We start from the raw sequence: 22324 nt of genomic DNA, 5'->3' as shown, positions 1-22324 counted from the left end.
GGTGTGCCCCCATGGAGAGGATAACAGCTCTGCTACAAATGGAGCAAGGTTAGAGAAAGACGTGGCTATCCTGCCGGGCACTTTCAAAGCACTCGGACAGGGTGAAAATCTGAAAACAAAAATAAAAACAAATGGCAGCCCCTACGTTTAGCAGTGTGAAGTGATCTGATGCCTGCACTTAGGAATGCCAGCAAGGCAAAAGCCAGCTTTGCGGTGTTGGCAATTTCTTATAGGCCCAGGTAAGGAAAGGGAATTCGGAGAATCTTCAAAATTCAACATGCCTGTAAGAAAGGCTTTGCTATCACACTACAGCAAACGTTCAAACATTTGTCTTACTCATTTGTCACTATTTCATTTAACAATGATTGTTAAACTGTGTGAGGCAGAATAAAGCCAGTAATACACTAAATCTTACAATATAATCGCCTTGTTAATCCTCGTGCTCTGAGTGGCACTGATAACATGTATAGCAAGCATGCCTACCACGCATTGATGCTACCAAGACAAGCACATAACGTGGCTGCACATTGTTTTGGCTGCAGCTAACGTTTCAATTGATGTAGTGAAATTAATAATTTTTTTTATTTGTTTTTTTCTTTAATATTGTTCAGAGAAACTACACGAACAGTTGGTTGAATGGACCCATAGCCTTTACGGCTAGTTATGGGTGCAAATACAAAACAAGTACTATGTTACTCCAGACCTCGTAATGAAAAACTTCAAAATTAGCACACACAATATAATTCATTCCGACATTCCCGTGGAAATTAGTGTTTTAAAGATGCCGGAAAGTTATAACTTCATTTGGGACTTCATTCCACACATGGGCTCCACAATATTGTAGAAGTCTCCGGCCGTACATATTATAACAAGGTGGTTGTTATTTGTTAGGCTGTTATTTGCAGATCTTGTTTGTTTCTTTGGTAATCTAAATAAACTAAGGGGCAGGGGTTAGATTTTATTACAATGTTTGCTATTTCAGCTATCTTCAGTTTATATGCCATTGATAGCAGTAGGATGCGAAGCTGCTGAAAGAGTGGCTTACTGGGGTATGTACTATTTGAATAAGTTATTATACGAATGGCTCGTTTTCGAAGGCGAGAAACAGGATCTAGGTATGTTTTATATGTACCACCCCATGTTTCCAGACAATAGGGCAACTGACTGTGCACTGTGTAAAAGTCGTACCCTGGCACCTCCATCAAATGCAGAGGGGTTTATTAGGGGTTGATCGGAGGACAGGAGATGGTGACCGGTGACACAAGACGATCGTAGAGCGAAGCACAATCTCGTCCGAAAAGGACAGACCGAGCTTCCCGTGCGTGTGCCAGCTGATCGGCCAGGAACCCAGCAGTCTTCATCATCGTTTGTGTCGGCGCTGTATAATCTTCCTTGCAATATATATATATATATATATATATATATATATATATCTTGTGATAGAAGGCTAGGTTGAGACAGCAAGGTCGTGACGGCAAGGCCAGCGATGCCTTGTCTAGCGTTTTAATCCGATGACAAAACCCAGGCGCGTGCCGGAGGTGGCGCCACGGGACGATGATGATGGTATGTACAAATGAAAGAGGAAGATCATGGCATGTACAAATTAAAGAACATCCCCGGAAGGCTCACAATATATATATATATATATATATATATATATATATATACAGATAGACAGAGACTGGTTGATAGGTAGGTAGAGGGCAGGGTAGGGCATGGCAGGGCAGCGCAGGTTTATATCATGATATAATACTGAAGAAGACCAACACTGCCTTCAGGCTGACCTGTATAATGTCACTCTTTGGTGCAATAAGTGGCAAATGCAATTAAACCCTGTTAAGTGCACTTTAATGAGTTTACAGACAAAAATGTACTATTTCTTCCTATACTCTGAACCGTATTCCGATTCAATCCCTAACATCCTACTGGTTTTTGGGTGCACTTATATCCCCGTCACTAACCTGTAAGCCGCACATCGAACTAATTATTAGCAGCACTAACCAGAAGTTAGGTTATTTACTCCGAAACTTCAGCAATGTCCCAGCCCTTTTAAACTTAATTCCCTATAAAACTTGTTCTTCCCAAATTCCAATGCTGCCCCTATTTGGAACCCTCATCATGCCACCCTTTGCATTGTATTGGAGCTTGTTCAGGATAATGCAGCTCTAATTATAACTCTATCGCAAGTATAACAGCAATGAAATCTAACCTTTCTTACCTTCTCTAACACAGCGTAGAAATTTTTGTGCTTAAGCTTTTTGTAGTGAGAGCTACATTGGCCACAGTCTCACCATTTTGCCGTGCCTGTCCAAAGAAATAAGAAAAAAAAAGAAAAAGAAGGAAGGAAGAATTAGAAAAGATGAAAAAGAGCCAGAAGCAGAGAAGAAGAGACACATAACTTAGTAGTTGGTAGAGTCGAACAACAACAAGTTGCAAGGGCAAAAGGTTGATTCGAACTTTGTGACAGCGGTGTGCCCCAGAGTTCGATGCAGAGATGATGTCATACTACTAGAAGTCTTCTACGCACGAATGAGAATGGTCAACGATGAGACAAAAGGGGTGCTCATATGTGAAGTGATTCCCTTCTAGCATAAAGGTTAAACCATAGAGTAAACTGTTTAGTGCAAAAAAAATGTCTTTACTTTCTGGCCAACCCTAAGCATTGCCATGCAGATTACTCTCATGTAACTCCAGGTTTAACCACAAGCTAAACCACAGCTAACTTTTTCATACACTTTATTATCCCCAGTCACAGCACATAAATCTTATAACTGCACCCAACTATCGCTCTTTTCCTGTCGACCATCAGCACAAGACTGAATCCATTTTTAGCCATACAAACACGTCCTAATATACACTAAAACCTTGTTAATTCGAAGTCCTTGGGACCGCGAAAAATATTAGAATTAACCGGGGTGTCGAATTATCAAAAATGGACGAAAAATGAAAAACAATTGCACGATACCTTGGTTCATCAATACAGCCCCTTTATTTAGATGTTCACTTGAGGTAGTCATCGATGCGCGACTGCTTGGCACTGTAGTTTGCGGCACCGTGTCATGTCCTCCAGTTGACAAATTGCACAGCATATCACTGTTACCACCACTACACTCCACAAAACTGCGCACGACGTTTATCGACTCTACGACCGCAGCTAAAACCTGTGCACGGGCAGGTTCAGCATCAGGATCATCGTCGTCGGAATGTCCTCTGTCAGTGATCTCTTTCGAAGTCCGCATACGACATTTGCACATCACATTCTGCATTCATGTAGTCCATGAAATTGCAGCTACCGTCGTCTTCAGCGATGTCGTTCATCCGCACACAGAGTGCTTCCCCTTCATTGTCTAATATACTATCTGTATTAGACAAGTCATTGCAATCGTCACTCTCTTCATTGGGCGAACCAGCATCTTCTCGCTTAGAAAATCCAGCGTGCTTGAAACAACACTAAATCAGATTGCCCTTTACTTGCTTTTCTGAATATAACCATGGGCTGGGCAGTTGTCCACTGGACAGTTGTCCACCAGCCAGAGCCATGCCCGTGATTTTTAACTAACAATGCCATTACCAGATTTTCTGTATAACAGGGCCTTTGATGCTACTGCATTAAAATATGTTATTTACTGCACTTGGGCTCGCTACAATTGCTTGTGGAAAGGGACTCCACAGTCACTGAACCCAACCGGTACTCTCAAACAGGCACGGGAAACCAAGATGACCATCTGCTGACACATGTCTGAGGGAATGACCTGCAGAAAGATAAAAAAAAAAAAGAAAGCATGAAGCCACACATTCAAAACATTAATACTGGAACAGTGTAAATGTTGAGTGCTTCATTAGGTGATTTCACATTATAACTAGTAAGTATGCTAGTCACAAGGACTGAGAAATAAAGAGCATTAAGCAACAGGTGAAAAACAAAGAAGTAAAAATTAGATAAATTCGATGGAAAAGAAACAGCGTGGAATTATACCGACAGTGGAAAATGCAGATCAGGAAGGAAGCTTTCTTTGATAACTCAAGAGGCAGTGCCTACTTTTTGAAGCTAGATCTGGGTGCCTTAGAACACGCAGCTACAAAAAGAAATTTAACAATGAAGATGACGCATGTGCTGTATGTGGTAACTCCAGTGAAACAATTGACCATAATATACTCGAATGTAATGATATCCATCCGGAAGTTGATTCAGGTGCAGTTACTGTTCCTGAAGCTCTGGGGTTTAGATATCAGTGGCCGGGTGAATCTGGAAGATTGGTGGCTTAAAAGCAGAGAAGTGACGTAATATTAGTAATGTAGAAACAAAAATTTAATAAATAGAATGATGGTTTAGTTAACCAATCTAAATCAATAATTAAGATATAGGGAGAAAAATGAGCATGACAGCTACTGCTACCACCCGGTTTCAAAGGGGACGCTCCTATAATCCATCCATCTATCCGCCTGCTACTGCTGCCGAGCCTCCGTGCGCTCATGACGAAAATTCTTGCCAAAAGCTATGTGTTATCTTTTTGTCAATTTCAGCTATAATACACCACATGGAAGAGCCTTGCTACCATGAAGCCGATAATACAGCCTCATCTAGATTCACCGCATAGATTCACGGCCAGAAACTGCCACAGCGAACAGAGACGAGAAATTTGCAGTTCACAAAATGACAAAGGAAATGGCATGCTCTCAATTTACTGAAACATAATTCGGTATGTGTGCAGAGAAATCATAACTTATATGCAAGGCTTATTCCACTGTTTTTGGTTGAATGATTAGCAAACAGTCAAACTGCAATACATGTGTGAGATGTGTGACACCTGTGAAAGACGCTTAGCAAAAATAGTGTATTTTTAACCAGTCGTTTGTGATTCTAAGGATTTAAATTTGTTGGAAAAAAAGTCCATTCTCAGGTGTGGATAATCAGATAAGTTGTCTAATTATCCATGATTATCATAATGCCCTCACAAATATGCCATTTACGTTATATGCCTATACTGTATGCAAATTAAATAGAGCAAATAGAACAAGCAAAGGAGGTCCTGTGCTCTAGCCCTTCCTAGAGCTAGAGATACAAGAGATTCCTAGAGACACACCAATTCAGGCTATGTTCGCAAGGTTGAGGCTCCGTCATTCAAAACATTATTAGTATAGATACGTACTAATAATGTAATAATTGATAATGACTCCATGCTATGTACCATACAGGATTCATCATCAATTATTGCAAGGCAACAGTCAGAACATTGAAAGATATAAGCCTAATGTTTCATACGCGTACAACTGGTTGAATTTGTGACACATAACTAGTAGCACGTATTTTCAAGATCAACTGCTGATCGAGACATATGTACGACATAGAGAATTATCCCATAAAGTAAGGTCTCGAGCATCTGCTCCATTGCGTGCCTGAAATCTCTAAATAAAGCATGCTTCAGAATGAAGTTACAGCGTACCATATGCCCAAATCCACCAGTAATGTAAGCTACCTGGTACCAGCTGACCTCTAAGCATGCAGCTACTGGGCAGGCTACCGAGGCGTGTTCTGCAAGTATCAAGCTGTTGAGCCTTTGGCAGCTTTTTCCTTAACAGCTCAGTGTTAGCACCTACCATGAGCTGGCACTGGAGGGCAAGTGCCCTATGACTAAATTTCTTCAGCCGACAGCAACAGGTCGGGAGGACTTGTTCCACCTTCCACCTTATAACAAATCTGGAAGTCTAGATATATTTGGGTGCTATCTCCATCTTGTTTATATTGTAAGCAAACAGCAAAAGCCAAACAACCTTAGGAAAGTAAGGTTCCAGACATGCTCCTCACCAACATTGTGCAATATCTGTATGCAGTCCGGAATGGCGTTCCAGACAATGTTGCTCTAATCACTTGCTCACATCACTTCGTCGCAGATGTAAAAGCTTTCCTGAAACTATGGGTATGTATTTTTTAATTTTACTATTGGGTTTGTATGGTTTAATGTCCCATAATTTTACTATCTCTTTTAGGGTATTTAATGAAATGAAGTCTAGTACTGCACACCAACAGAAGATATGCAAAACTGGATATGCCAGGGCATCTCATCATAAAGGGCCAGTGAGCCTTTTTTTACATTTAAGCCTTTTACAATTTCACACCACTTTACAATAATATTGCAGCTTTCAAGACTTCCATAAGACTTTTTTTCAAGCCCTTGATGAAGAGTATCAGATTGTCGATAAGGACATGAGATGCATCTACCACACTGCTGATGGACAGCTTTCTTCCTTCACTTTCCTGTATGCTTTCAATTCTGGCTAAGCACTGTGAACATCAGCAATACTGCATCGGAAATCCTGCTCATGCTAAAGACTACCGTTGCAATGGGCACACAACACAGACGAAAATAAAACAAGTTGAGAGAATAACACGCAGCCAATCCTGACATGTCAACAGTTCTGCACATTCTCCTGCTTGTCAGCCGGTCAAAGTTAGGCAAGTAAGGAAGGCTAAACAAAGTCACTCGCTTAGCCAAAGCATCTTAAGCAATGCGCCTGGTGCCAAATGATACTAACCAAAGCCATTTACTATGTGAGCACACTAAATGCATAGCAAAGAGGAAATTCACAAAAAAAAAAAAAACTGATGACTACCGAGAGTAAAACACGGACAATTGCCAATCATGAATAAAGATAATCAATCTCGTGGCACAACAAAGAAACCAAACATTTGTTAATGCATGATACCACCTCAGTCTTCATATGTAATAATGCATACCGGGGAAATTTTTCATGTCCATGAATTGAAGTAGTACCTCAGCGTACATCACATTGTTGAAACAGGTCGCTGTTGAGGGCAATGCAAAGGGCATCTTGCATTACCAAACCTTCAATTCCTTTCTTTTACCTGAACATTGCCCAGCTTGATACATAAAAGACAGGTCTCTGTTGCACTCTTGGTCTTGATTTTGTTTTATTTTTGTGTTTGCTCATTTCATATGCATTTAATCATGCTCCAGAAACATGCACTTTGTCGATAGCTGTCTTCCTACCTTTGCGATTTGTCCTGCACTCTTGGTTCAGTGTGCTTCATCACTAACTTGAGCAGCCACACACATGGATAGTGTGGCAGAGCAGGGCCCACAAATTCTCTAACTTGCACCCTTTTCCAAAATGTCCCCTTCGGTGAAACCTGACTGAATAAAACTCTCGATCAGTGTGGTTCCACCTGCTCTGGCCTGCACTGCTGGAGCTGTACACCATGTAACAAAAAAGCACCTGATATAAAAATGTGATGAGGCACAATGTATAGCTGCACTTGCCTTCCTGCCTGATCAAATTTTACAGCAACAATACCAACGTTATATAATATTCGACAACTTGGAACTACCAGCTGCGCATTCTTGTCCCATGAGTGCTAACATGCTAGCAAAATGATGATGTATAGTAGGATTTCCACAGTACCGTCTTTGCCAAAAGTAACCAGGCTGCTCCGAAGGCTGGCGGAGAAAGCGCGCGGCCGTGTGGCGGCTTTGCGCTCGCTGTGGCTTATCGGTGCTTGTCAGCTCCGAGGGTACAATAGCTGACGTAACTTCGCACCCTCACTCTCATCCGTTGGATGATAAAAACTAGGCGCGTATGATGTGTTGGCTGCGGTTTCACGTGTGCGAAGCTTGGTAGAGCCCAGCGAGGGCGCTCAGTATAGCGACGGGGCTATTCGCTCTTCATGGCAACTGCCCTGAAGCAGATAATATGTCCCGTTTCTCGCTGTATAATTATACGTGCTTGTGTTCTGTAATCCGCTGCTGAAACGCACCAGCAGAATTGCGCTTTCCTGTGTGTTCCATGCGCCTGTACATCGCACCTCGAAATTTCAATATGCTTTCTTCAAGGTGCCTTGCGTAGTGCCACATTACAGGTCGTAACTAGGAAAAGCTTGTGAACCCTTTCAAGCCACCTTATCTCTCTTTTAGGCTTGCGAAATTGTGTTAGCCCTCGGGGTGACTGTTTAAAATATGTGCAATGATTGATTGTAACAAATTTTTGCACTTGCTTGTAGGTAAGTTTTGGTTTAAGTAAACTAAAATAAAACCTTCCTCGCGCTTACCCATTATATGCACATGATTGCTTTCCCGCTCGCGGAACCCTTATTTCAGGGCGACACTGTCTGGCAAACCTAGCACATATTCGTCCTAGAAACGAACAAGAGCTCACCGTGTCTACTATCACCTGTTTTTCTGTTTCCCGCAGTTGCCAAGAAGAGCGAATAGCCCCGTCGCTATACTGAGCGCCCTCGCTGGGCACAACCAGGCTTCGCACACGTAAAACCGCAGCCCACACATCATACGCGCCTAGTTTTTATCATCCAACGGGCGAGAGTGAGGGTGCGAAGTTACGTCAGCTATTGTACCCTCGGTGCTGACGAGCACCGATAAGCCACAGCGAGCGCAATGCCGCCACACGGCCGCGTGCTCGCTCCGCTAGCTTTCGGAGCAGCCTGGTTACTTTTGGCAAAGACGGTACATAAGCTTTACTGATTTGTTTTCTGATAGGGGCCTTTCATGAGTATTTTTTTCAAAATTTATAAGTTAGGCTCTGCTGTATGTGTATAGTACTAGTATAGTACTGGGTATAGTATAGTATAGTACTAGTAATGTCCCTACTGAAGGTGTGCACAGTAGACCTTCCGGTGAGATACCCATAAAGCTGGCAACGAGTTGGCCCGATTATGGGGCTTAGTTATTGCCCTTAGCAACCCAAGCTATGAGGGACATGCCGCAGTGAAGAGCTCCGAATAATTTTAACCAACTGAGGTTCTTTCATGTGCACCGATATCATACATACAGGTTCGCACTGCATTTGGCCAGGATCAAACCCAGATTCCCTGCCCTATAGTAGCTGAGTGCCCTACGCAACAAGCTTAGCAGCATGCCTTGGGGTTCAGAACAATGGGGAATGTACAATGCCTGAAAGCACTAAAATAGAATGAGTCACTGTTGTCATTGGTGTCACACCATTTTCTTGAGCAGGCTGATCAGTCTTGTCACCGACACCATTACCATTCCATGAACTGTAACAGCTGTTCTGAGCAAGGCACACTAATTTAGGATGAATAACTGCATTCATTGGAGGGCTTCCGTAGATGAATTTTTTTCGTAAACTTCTAACCAACATGAGTGCCCCAGTTAACAGCGATCATTTAGTCCACTTAACATGCACACAACACATGCAGTCATTATCTACAATGCACCATTTTGAGTTCCATACAAGATTTTTACTCAGGAGCTCCTATCATATATATGGTGAAATAAATGAATTGTTATAGCAGTAATGTTTTTTGCGCCATACATATTTACTTCAGTGCTACTATCAAGCAGCGCTACAATTAATACAGAGCACAGTCATTTCCAGTCACTGTCCTTAAATGACATTATTTGCGGTAAACGCTTCCGTGTTCTCTAGAGAACTCTCCGGAACAATGCACTGCAGCTGATCCAAAATTTGGATCGCACATATGAATTAAATGAGGTGCCAGTGTCGCAGCAGTATTCCGTTGCACACATAGTCGTGTCACGAAAGGCTGAAACAACTGCGCCTCAAAAAGTTTCGTGCATTTCTCGAAATTGCATGTTCATCCTGCATTATATCCCAGCAGCCTTGTTTACAATGCCGCGAAAAACGGTTTAACGAAGAGAACATTTTACGGCTGCCTTCAAAACCAAAACCAGCGTTTACAGCAAATTTCTTGCGTCTTGCAGTGCTGGTGACTGTTTTCTTGCTTGTCGTTTTGTTGCCGTGATCATTACGTCATACGAATTGTTCCAAGGACGGTTACCTCAGCCATTCCACAGCGTGTTGCGCGTGCACCTTGCGCGCGAAAGGTGCTGCGCTACGTGTGCACGTTTGCGCATTCCATTTACGTGTCACAGCGAAAATGACGGCAGTTGTGCACGTCATGAGTTGTTGCTTCCCGCAAGCTGTGTGCTGTAATGAATTCATTGTTACGTAAGTTGTCTTGCTGCATACCGTCTAGCGTTGTTTTTTTCCTGATGACTACCTACATTCCCGCACACCATCGCGTTCGCATGCTGGCGCTATGTCGGGTACGTCTCGTGGCTACCGATAGTCGGTCGAAGCACTCGGCCCAGTTCGCTTATGCAGCACAGGTCGCTTTACTGTTGATGGCTATGTTCATTCATGTGGTACGGTTTTCAGCCATGAATATCTTTCTACAACATGATGCTGTTCTGGACACTTCGACGATTTGCTGAATGCATGATCAGACTTGTGTGGCCTGATCGCGTGCATCTTCATGACTGTCGTCTGCTGTTCTGTCAAACTGCAGTGGTGGTTAGCTTAATTAAGTCTAATTCCATTGCATAAACTGGCAGGCATTTGTTCTTTCTTGGAGGCACGTGCCACTTTGGAATGATGACAAGTTTTGGGGTTAAGAGTGTAATCCGTTGAATGTTCCAAATTTTTCTTCGTGTATGTGCAGCTCGCCCGCGTCTTTCAAGTGATCCACTTCGTCGAAACGTTGCGGCGAGTCCCAGTGACTGAAAAACGTTATTACATGCGCAAAACTGTTCAAGCTAGCTTTGCGTTGCATTGCAAGAAAAAAAAAAGTATTGTCTGAACGTGAGCCTTTGTATCCCATCTCACTGCATGCATAACAACTGTGTCAAGGACACCTGACACAAATAAATTACAGGAGCAGTAATTCTGAAGCATAAACTTGGAAATTTTTATTTTTTTTCACGTATCTGACTTCTTGAGTCAAGGAGGTGAATCAAAGAGTGGCTACAAAAATAGATATCGAAAACCAGCAGAGGGGCCATTAAGGCATAGATGCTCTGTCGAGACCTGTTGTCAAGTCTTCTTTGGCAAGGATGCAACACGAATGGTAGCTGTGGTTCATTTCTTCAGGAAGTGAGACCTACATCTGATGAATGCCGACAGGGAGGGAAAATTTGTCGTGCTCGCACTCATCCTGTACCCAGTCTTGTGTGTGTTCTTTTCCACAACTACCATGTCTGAAGTCAACCTCGCTGTATATACAAATGCCACATACGGGCATCTCAAGAAAAGTATTGAAGTCATGAGGACTGGAGCTAAACACCTTATCTGTTTCTTTGTTTTCAAAATCCATACAGTGGAGATGTGAACGCAGACTTGCCTAAGAGTGATCTTCTGAAGAACCTTTCTGTTGAGGTGTGCCTAAATTTAAAAAGTAGCTGTTTTTCTAGCGCAGTGTAACGTGCATAGAGCTCTTTTACAGGTGAGGAGATTTAAGGTTCTTTCCTCTGTATGCCTGCAGTTCTTATCTTTGAAAATTGCCTGTAGCTTCAGTTCATATAAGAAACACCCATGCAAGGCTCTACAGGAGAAGCGATTTTGCATTTAGAACAGGTAGACATTGTTCTTTCAGTGTTTTTTTTTGCACACCAGTAAAATCAAATGCTATAAGATGTGTCGGCTTGTAATTGTAATGGCTCGTAATTGTTGATGTGATGTGCTCGGTTTCCTCAATCATTTTAGGTGCAATTCTACTTCCGGAAATGTGGGAGGAATCATTACCTCAGTCACTGTAATTGATGCGAAAGAGCACAGGAGAGATCTTTAGTTATTCTGCATTTTGTTTGCTGGTTAGCTTAATGAGGACATTATCATAGGTTGTACAAGACAGTTATTACAAGCTCCCATTCCCGCTAGTTGACCTTCTATGTGACAATCATGCTAACGCATAACATTCCATGTCCGCTGCTGTGGTATATACCAAGTGTCCCTGCACTTGGTATATTCCGACTGATGATGAGGATGATGACATTGTTCAAGGCATGCTAAGAGTAAATAAGAGAGGAGGAGAGTTTGGCCTGACTTTGTGTGAGCTGTCATGTTTTTAGGGCTTTTCATATACAGTATATAGGCTTACTTGTAATCCACTATGTACAGTACACGAGCTATTCAGTTGCATGCCATGTGGTGCTGTTACAATGATGCACGCATTATAACAGTTCTTGTACCGGTGCTCAATTTCCAAACTGATCCAGCTTTCACTGCCATTGTTCTGCCAAGCACTGGCAAATATATTTAATATCTGCGACCATGTTAAATGCATATTAGTTTGCAGTGTCCAGACATGGCTGAGAACGGAGATAAGGACACTTTTAAAAAGAATATTTCTGCTGCTCATGCTCGTGGTGATCATTCTGCACAATAGATAGGCGGGCGAGTTAGTGATATATTTAAAAAAAAAAGTAATAGAGCGAACAACGGGGATACTTGTGCTGTGTTTCTCTAGCCTTCATCCCCATTGTTCGCGCTGTTATTTTTTTAAAGAGCTTTCTGCTTTTACACAGCATCAAGGCTCTTGTTATCAGTGCAGTTCAGTCGTTCTGTCTTGTCCGACTCTTAGTGACCCTATGGACCATATCACGCCACGCTTTCCGGTCTCCCTCTATCTTCCTAACATGACATAACTTCATCTGCAGCGCCTCGAAGATGCCATCTAACCATCGCGTTCACTGCCTACCCCTTTTCCGGTGACCCTCAACCTTTCCCAAAATCAAATCTTTCTCCAGCGATTCCTCTCCTCTCATCAGATGACCAAAGTAGCTGAGCTGCAACATTAGAATTTGACCCTCCAATGAGCAGTCAGGGTTTATGGTCAACAATATTGACTGATTTGATCTTCTGTCCGTCCAAAGAACTCTCAAGAGTCTCCGCCAGCACCACAATTCAAACGCGTCAATTCTTCGGCGGTCAACCTTCTTCACAGTCCAACTCTCGCATCCATACATCACAACTGGAAAGACCATAGCACGAGTTATACAGATCTTGGTTGGCAGTGTAATGTCTCTGCTCTTTACTAGGCTCTCTTTCCCAGAAGCAGGCATCTCCTAATTTCATGGCTGCAGTCTCCTTCCGGGGTAATCTTGGAGCCCAAGAAGAGAAAATCTGTCACAGCTTCCACTTCTCCCTTGATGCTCCATTACTTGGTAGGGCAAGACGCCATAATCTTTGTCTTTATAATGTGCAGTTTAAGCCCTAACTTCTCACTCTCTTCTTGTACGCACATCAGAAGTCTTTTGAGTTCCACTTCACTTTCTGCCATTAAAGTGGTATCATTCGCATATCTAAGGTTGTTGATACATTTCCGAGCAATCTTCACTCCAGCTGAAGACTCGTCCAGACTTGGCCTTCATCATGATGCACTCGGCATATAGGTTAAATAGGCAGGGCGACAGTATGCAGCCTTCTCTCACTCCTTTCTCAATCGGAAACCAATCAGTAAGACCATGCCCAGTTCTGACTATTGCCCCTTGCCCTTCATATAGCTTCCCGAGGAGACAGATGAGGTGAATTGGAACTCCCATCTATTGGAGAGCTTGCCACAATCTGCTGTGATCTACGCAGTCAAACGATTTCGCATAATCAATAAAGCAGAAGTAGATGGGTTTCCGGAACTCTCTTGCTTTATCCATGATCCAGCTAAGGTTGGCAATGTGGTTTCTAGTTCCTCTGCCCTTGCGAAACTCAGCTTGCATGTCCGGAAGCTTGCGATCCACATACTGCTGCAGCCTACCTTGGAGAATTTTCAACATCACCTTGCTAGCATGCGAAATAAGTGCGATCGTGCACTAGTTGGAACAATCATTGGCACTGCCTTTCTTTGGAATGGGGATGTAAACTGACCTCCAATTATGTGGCCACTGCAGGGTTCTCCAAATTTGTTGACATAATGTATACAGAATGTTAACAGCGTCGTCATGGTTGAGGTTTTGAAGCAACTCAGCTGGAATGCCATCAATTCTGCTAGCTTTATTCTTAGCAAGGCTGGCTAAGGCCCATTCAACTTCACTCTTCAGGATGCCCAGCTCGAGATCAGTAATCACAACCGTCTTATGTTGTGTTTGCACGTCCGGGTCCTTCTTGTACAGTTCTTCTGTGTATTCCTGCCACCTTTTCTTTATCTCTGAGGCTTCAGTGAGGTCCCTGCCTTCTTTTTCCATTATCACGCCCAGCTTAGCGCAGAAGCTTCCTTTAATATCTTTGATTGTCTTATACAGAGCTCTTGTGTTCCTCAATTGGTTGTTGTTATCAACTGCTTGGCACTGTATGTTCAGGAAGGCATTCTTATCTCTTCTTGCTATTTTCTGAAAATCTGCATTGAGAACCTTGTATCTTTCTCTTTGCTCCATAACTTTTGCCATCCTCCTTTCCTCAGCTATTTGCTAAGCCTCTTCAGATAACCAGTTTGCTTTCTTGCATTTCTTTTCCTTTGGAACTACCTTAGTAGCAACTTCTTGTATTATATCACAAACATCAGTCCACATCTCTTCAGGCTCTCTGTCTTCTAGATCTAATTCTTGAAATCGATTCCTCACTTCCACAGCATATTCTGATGAAATTTGATCCAGATCATACCTGAAAGGCCTTCTAGTTTTCTGTGTTTTCCTCAATCGAAGCTTAAATTTGGCAACAAGAAGCTGATGATCAGTGCCACAATCGGCCCCTGGCCTTGTTTTTACTGCTTGTGTAGCACTTCTCCATCTCTGCCTGCAAAGAATATAATCAGTCTGATTCCTGATCAGACCGTCTGGTGAAGTCCATGTGTACAGGTGCCTCTTGTGCTGTTGAAAATGAGTATTAGCTATGGTCAGGTTGTTTTCTTGACAGTTATTATTTTGGCATTCAGGGCAGCTCGCCAAATTTGTTTTGTACTCGTGGCAAAATAAAAAAAAGAAATTGATGTTATAGAGTTTTGTGTAACTTAAATTATGCTTGGGTAATCAAAGAAATTAGTAATGGAATCTGTTTAGGGGACAGATAATTAAACTGAAAGTAGAAGAAAAAACGTGCCGATGGTGGGAACCGAACCCACAACCTCCGAATATTGCTTCCGGTGCTCTTCCAACTGAGCTACATCGGCCGCTGTCCCCCCTGCTACTTTCTTGATTATTAATGTTGTCTATATACGAACCTTGAGAGTGTTCACCAGCGCCACCCTCAACCATAGCGGCGGACGTGGAAAGTCCTGTGTTACCGCCAGTGTCACTTAGAACGTGATCAAGAGCGAGGACAAAAGCTGTGCTAGAACCCTCTTATGCTACCAATGGCTTCAAGACTGCTAGAGCAGAGACCCCCGTAAGCTACAAGCACATAAATGAAGGGGAAATGAGGGTGCTCGTTATAATACATGAAGGAAAGAAGCCAACAGTCGGCGAGGCCAAGGAAAGCATTGGGGATTGTACTTTATGTCTTTCTATTTTTTAATTTTTACTTGGGTAATCACAGAAGTTAGTAATGGAATCTGTTCAGGGGAAAGATAATTAAACTGAAAGTAGAAGAAAAAACAATGTGCCGATGGTGAGAACCGAACCCTCGACCTCCGAATATCGCGTCCGAGCACCGGTATTCGGAGGATGCGTTATTTCTGTGATTACCCAAGTAAAAATTAAAAAATAGAAAGACAAAGTACAATTCCCAATGCTTTCCTTGGCCTCGCCGACTGTTGGCTTCTTTCCTTCTTAAATTATGCTTAAAATTTGAACACTTTTTTTTTCTTTTCTGCCACGGGATCCAAGCTTGTGATCCCTATCATCATTTGGAAATGATGCAGTGACCTTGCATCAGAGATCTGGAATGAAGAAAACTGCAGTAATGTGATCTTAGTTTCTTGTAAAAAGTGGTTTTGGCAGGTGATGCCACTGTCTCTCTTTTTTCACATTACCTAGCTTAACTCATCACTGCTTTCTATGACAGCAATCTGTTTGTCAGCTGCAGCTTCAGTCTTTCTTTGGTGTCCCTAGAAAGGCTGACAGTTTGGCTGACCGGTTTGACATTGCTCCTCACTCAATTTTGTGCTGTGATTTCTTGTTGCTTGTGCAGAACACCATCGCAGCTGGAGCTCCAGCTGTCGTTGCTCATCTCGGATGAGGAGGAGAGTCATGACTGGTATCTTACGGCACAACAGACACCCCTGTGTGATGAAAAAGCAACATTTGTGCTCAGTGATGTGTACAGGAAGGTGGTGAAGAACCTTTACGAAGGGCCCATATACCAGATGGACTGCATAATTGAGTGGCCAGCTACGATGTGGTTCAACTGGTCTTACAATACCACCAGGTAGGGGTTTAATTTTGAACTGGTCTGCACATGGCTTAGTTACTTCATTTTTACCTTAACTGCTAACCTGATGCACGTGAGATATTTTGGGAGGGGTATGCAAAAGAAAAGTATGAAAGGTGAATGAGAAGAGAATACGTTGTAAGTACTCGCACAAGAAGAGCGAAAAGAAGAAAAGTAGCTAATCAAACACAGCTTGGGTAGTACCAAGGTGTAAAATATGAAAAAAGGAAGTGGATTACAAAGGTTTGAAGCTGAATATAGGAAAAAAAAATAATGTTTAAAAATTCAAAAATGAATATCGTGCAACTGAAAAAGTGATCAGAGGAGCACATAGAAGTATTGCGTGTGGCATTTTGAAATTCAGAATAGGCTACATATTTATGGTTGTGGGGATTTTAGTTTCACTGAGAGCTGATGCTTTTCGAAATGCTGGTTCCAGTCATGTTTAGTAATAGCCCATTTAAGCCCGTAAACTAAAGTGCACTTGTGGGGAGTGTCTCTCACGAAAAGTGCACTCTGAATTTGTTAAACAATATAACATAAGTGCACTCGAGTGAGAGTACGTTCGCAGAATAAACTTCGAGAGCCGTCTGTAGCTTTGCGGGCAGTGATTTCTTCGTCACAGAACGTATTGTGTAAATGATATGCATACAGGTTGACATACGTGTTTTGTAGGTATCTTTATTTGAGTAATTGTTTGAAGATAGCTACAAGCAAGGCATCACATAACAAAAACATGATGTAAATATGTATGCAACTTTCAAATTAGGCTTTGTTCTGGCACTGTGCCGAAGCCATTTTCAGTTGTATCTGATGTTTATTGATATGCAGTCTCCGATTAATGGGACGATATCAAACTTTAGTCATTTTTTTGTGTTCTGCTATATTAGAAAGCAGTATTCTGAACTTTAGACCTGGAAGTGCACATATTTCTTTTTAAATATTTTATATAGTTGCCAATTTCTTATCAGCAAGGGCACTCTGCTCTCTCATTTAGCACTGTGCAGCGTAAAGTGTCTTGAGATGTAGAGTGCACTGCCCGTATTAACTTGCATGTTTCTCGAGGGTATAACCCCTGGTATTTGTCCGAGCGATGCCTGATGCACGAACATGCGTCCATGTGTCACAAGCATTCCGCTTCGTTGCACACGTTCCCTCATTTTTCCATGTTAGGCGTCACTTTACTCTGTTGGGATGAATCAGTATCCACCTGCTTTCTCCCCTTCTCACTTACACCAACATCAATGTCGCATAAATAAGCAATGTGACCTTCCAGCCCATGTTGTTAAAGAGGGTCCTGCCAATCTTATCTCCCTTTTGGACCATAGAAGTGAAAGCAGTGTCAGTAACCCTGTTACTGGAGGGCCCACAATCTTGTGTTAATGGATGGCATCTTCATTATGTCCACCGTCAACCTTCATCACAGAAAGTTTAAATGTACAGCAATCAGTTATCATCTGCCACCGCACGTTCCACTGCTCATACCCAGATCCCCTTGACTCCATAGATGGCGCACATGCTGGAAGTCAGTATATAGACCTGTTGCATCGGGACAAGTGAGCACGTATGCACTGGCCACACGCAGTAGTGTGCCACGGCAGAGTCCTTCAATACTCTAACGGTCATGAAACTGCCGCCCAAGACAAGAGCGGCTGCCAGGGGCGCCATCGCTGATCGAGGTGTCAGGAGATCGCGCCGGCGCCATGCGATAGGGTTGATCCTGGGACACTTTCATTCACACTCATGCAGTTATTTCCTCTTCTCATTACATTAAGCGAAATTGATCACGATTTTCCAGTATCCACTGAAGGTTCATAATATTAGTCTGCCTGATGCTTATAGGAAAAGCACTGCCAGCAGATCCACAGCCCAATCATCACTTGTGATTTTCTGGTTGTGATGTAGGGACTTCATGCTTATAATGCGACACTGAAACTGTGCTGAAAGGTGTGGTGTGTTCTTTAACCTGAAACATACAGGTTACTCCTGCATAATACGCAGTAAGGCAACGGCCGCGTTAGCAGGTGGTGCTCGCTTGATTCGCTCCGCACTTCGGTTGTTCGCGCAGCTTGTGTGCCTGCCTGTCCTAGCCATAGCATTATCCATGTTTGAACCTTTGGATTGCTCGGCAGTAATCGTCGTGTGATTTCAATGGAAGGTTGAATGTATAACTGCTGTTGTCGCTGCTGGAGCACCGCGGCATCAGACTAAGATTACCAACTTTGCAGTGCAAAATAAAAGCTGCATTTTTTTTTAAACCTACTGCCTATTTCCACTTGTTTTTTGGCTGGTAAGTGGATAATTTGACGCTACTCCTGTTAAGCCATAGTACCGTTTAGTACATACTTTTTCTGAGTTCCGGCCAACTACGGATTAACAAGGTTTTACTGTAATATGAGCAGTGTGATACCACTTGGTTGGTTTCCCATAGAACTGAATGTAAAAAAAGTGTGAGAGAAGCCACATATGGTGAACTGCTTTGCATGTATATCTGTAAAGACTGAACTTTCTCATTGATAGGAAACTGCGGTGACCCTAAGTAACGGCCAAGCTCTGACCATGTTCTTGACTTGCACGTATCTCGCGTGCAACACGCTACCGATGACCGACTGTGTACAAAATGCTGCCTCTGTTTTGTGGCTTAAGAAAGCTCTGGCGGCACATTTTGAACCGGCACAGTGTTGCATCGGTTAATGCTCATCATTGTGGAGCAAAGGTGGCCAGATATTTCCACAGCATGCATTGCCTGCAGCACATGGATAGGCATGTGGTGTGCCCCCATGGAGAGGATAACAGCTCTGCTACAAATGGAGCAAGGTTAGAGAAAGACGTGGCTATCCTGCCGGGCACTTTCAAAGCACTCGGACAGGGTGAAAATCTGAAAACAAAAATAAAAACAAATGGCAGCCCCTACGTTTAGCAGTGTGAAGTGATCTGATGCCTGCACTTAGGAATGCCAGCAAGGCAAAAGCCAGCTTTGCGGTGTTGGCAATTTCTTATAGGCCCAGGTAAGGAAAGGGAATACGGAGAATCTTCAAAATTCAACATGCCTGTAAGAAAGGCTTTGCTATCACACTACAGCAAACGTTCAAACATTTGTCTTACTCATTTGTCACTATTTCATTTAGCAATGATTGTTAAACTGTGTGAGGCAGAATAAAGCCAGTAATACACTAAATCTTACAATATAATCGCCTTGTTAATCCTCGTGCTCTGAGTGGCACTGATAACATGTATAGCAAGCATGCCTACCACGCATTGATGCTACCAAGACAAGCACATAACGTGGCTGCACATTGTTTTGGCTGCAGCTAACGTTTCAATTGATGTAGTGAAATTAATAATTTTTTTTATTTGTTTTTTTCTTTAATATTGTTCAGAGAAACTACACGAACAGTTGGTTGAATGGACCCATAGCCTTTACGGCTAGTTATGGGTGCAAATACAAAACAAGTACTATGTTACTCCAGACCTCGTAATGAAAAACTTCAAAATTAGCACACACAATATAATTCATTCCGACATTCCCGTGGAAATTAGTGTTTTAAAGATGCCGGAAAGTTATAACTTCATTTGGGACTTCATTCCACACATGGGCTCCACAATATTGTAGAAGTCTCCGGCCGTACATATTATAACAAGGTGGTTGTTATTTGTTAGGCTGTTATTTGCAGATCTTGTTTGTTTCTTTGGTAATCTAAATAAACTAAGGGGCAGGGGTTAGATTTTATTACAATGTTTGCTATTTCAGCTATCTTCAGTTTATATGCCATTGATAGCAGTAGGATGCGAAGCTGCTGAAAGAGTGGCTTACTGGGGTATGTACTATTTGAATAAGTTATTATACGAATGGCTCGTTTTTGAAGGCGAGAAACAGGATCTAGGTATGTTTTATATGTACCACCCCATGTTTCCAGACAATAGGGCAACTGACTGTGCACTGTGTAAAAGTCGTACCCTGGCACCTCCATCAAATGCAGAGGGGTTTATTAGGGGTTGATCGGAGGACAGGAGATGGTGACCGGTGACACAAGACGATCGTAGAGCGAAGCACAATCTCGTCCGAAAAAGACAGACCGAGCTTCCCGTGCGTGTGCCAGCTGATCGGCCAGGAACCCAGCAGTCTTCATCATCGTTTGTGTCGGCGCTGTATAATCTTCCTTGCAATATATATATATATATATATATATATATATATATCTTGTGATAGAAGGCTAGGTTGAGACAGCAAGGTCGTGACGGCAAGGCCAGCGATGCCTTGTCTAGCGTTTTAATCCGATGACAAAACCCAGGCGCGTGCCGGAGGTGGCGCCACGGGACGATGATGATGGTATGTACAAATGAAAGAGGAAGATCATGGCATGTACAAATTAAAGAACATCCCCGGAAGGCTCACAATATATATATATATATATATATATATATATATATACAGATAGACAGAGACTGGTTGATAGGTAGGTAGAGGGCAGGGTAGGGCATGGCAGGGCAGCGCAGGTTTATATCATGATATAATACTGAAGAAGACCAACACTGCCTTCAGGCTGACCTGTATAATGTCACTCTTTGGTGCAATAAGTGGCAAATGCAATTAAACCCTGTTAAGTGCACTTTAATGAGTTTACAGACAAAAATGTACTATTTCTTCCTATACTCTGAACCGTATTCCTATTCAATCCTTAACATCCTACTGGTTTTTGGGTGCACTTATATCCCCGTCACTAACCTGTAAGCCGCACATCGAACTAATTATTAGCAGCACTAACCAGAAGTTAGGTTATTTACTCCGAAACTTCAGCAATGTCCCAGCCCTTTTAAACTTAATTCCCTATAAAACTTGTTCTTCCCAAATTCCAATGCTGCCCCTATTTGGAACCCTCATCATGCCACCCTTTGCATTGTATTGGAGCTTGTTCAGGATAACGCAGCTCTAATTATAACTCTATCGCAAGTATAACAGCAATGAAATCTAACCTTTCTTACCTTCTCTAACACAGCGTAGAAATTTTTGTGCTTAAGCTTTTTGTAGTGAGAGCTACATTGGCCACAGTCTCACCATTTTGCCGTGCCTGTCCAAAGAAATAAGAAAAAAAAAAAGAAAAAGAAGGAAGGAAGAATTAGAAAAGATGAAAAAGAGCCAGAAGCAGAGAAGAAGAGACACATAACTTAGTAGTTGGTAGAGTCGAACAACAACGAGTTGCAAGGGCAAAAGGTTGATTCGAACTTTGTGACAGCGGTGTGCCCCAGAGTTCGATGCAGAGATGATGTCATACTACTAGAAGTCTTCTACGCACGAATGAGAATGGTCAACGATGAGACAAAAGGGGTGCTCATATGTGAAGTGATTCCCTTCTAGCATAAAGGTTAAACCATAGAGTAAACTGTTTAGTGCAAAAGAAATGTCTTTACTTTCTGGCCAACCCTAAGCATTGCCATGCAGATTACTCTCATGTAACTCCAGGTTTAACCACAAGCTAAACCACAGCTAACTTTTTCATACACTTTATTATCCCCAGTCACAGCACATAAATCTTATAACTGCACCCAACTATCGCTCTTTTCCTGTCGACCATCAGCACAAGACTGAATCCATTTTTAGCCATACAAACACGTCCTAATATACACTAAAACCTTGTTAATTCGAAGTCCTTGGGACCGCGAAAAACATTAGAATTAACCGGGGTGTCGAATTATCAAAAATGGACGAAAAATGAAAAACAATTGCACGATACCTTGGTTCATCAATACAGCCCCTTTATTTAGATGTTCACTTGAGGTAGTCATCGATGCGCGACTGCTTGGCACCGTAGTTTGCGGCACCGTGTCATGTCCTCCAGTTGACAAATTGCACAGCATATCACTGTTACCACCACTACACTCCACAAAACTGCGCACGACGTTTAGCGACTCTACGACCGCAGCTAAAACCTGTGCACGGGCAGGTTCAGCATCAGGATCATCGTCGTCGGAATGTCCTCTGTCAGTGATCTCTTTCGAAGTCCGCATACGACATTTGCACATCACATTCTGCATTCATGTAGTCCATGAAATTGCAGCTACCGTCGTCTTCAGCGATGTCGTTCATCCGCACACAGAGTGCTTCCCCTTCATTGTCTAATATACTATCTGTATTAGACAAGTCATTGCAATCGTCACTCTCTTCATTGGGCGAACCAGCATCTTCTCGCTTAGAAAACCCAGCGTGCTTGAAACAACACTAAATCAGATTGCCCTT

The 22324-nt window shown here is 42.6% G+C and overlaps 1 protein-coding gene across 1 annotated transcript in view; it reads left to right on the top strand.

The window, feature by feature from the left end:
- The window catches only part of LOC146172108 (uncharacterized), a 111781-nt gene that overhangs the window by 52128 nt on the left and 37329 nt on the right, over positions 1–22324 (top strand). Inside the window, exon 5 of the mRNA XM_084586014.1 lies at positions 15850–16086. Coding sequence (XP_084442140.1) covers positions 15850–16086 — 237 coding nt within the window. The remainder of the gene's footprint in view (positions 1–15849; positions 16087–22324) is intronic.

The sequence above is a fragment of the Amblyomma maculatum genome, unplaced genomic scaffold (genome assembly GCF_055883805.1).
Source record: "Amblyomma maculatum isolate TAMU_Amacu unplaced genomic scaffold, ASM5588380v1 scaffold_13, whole genome shotgun sequence".
NCBI classification, from domain to species: Eukaryota; Metazoa; Arthropoda; class Arachnida; order Ixodida; family Ixodidae; genus Amblyomma; species Amblyomma maculatum.
The sequence above is the reverse complement of the archived record's forward strand: the minus strand, read 5'-3'. Positions and strand labels throughout refer to the sequence as shown.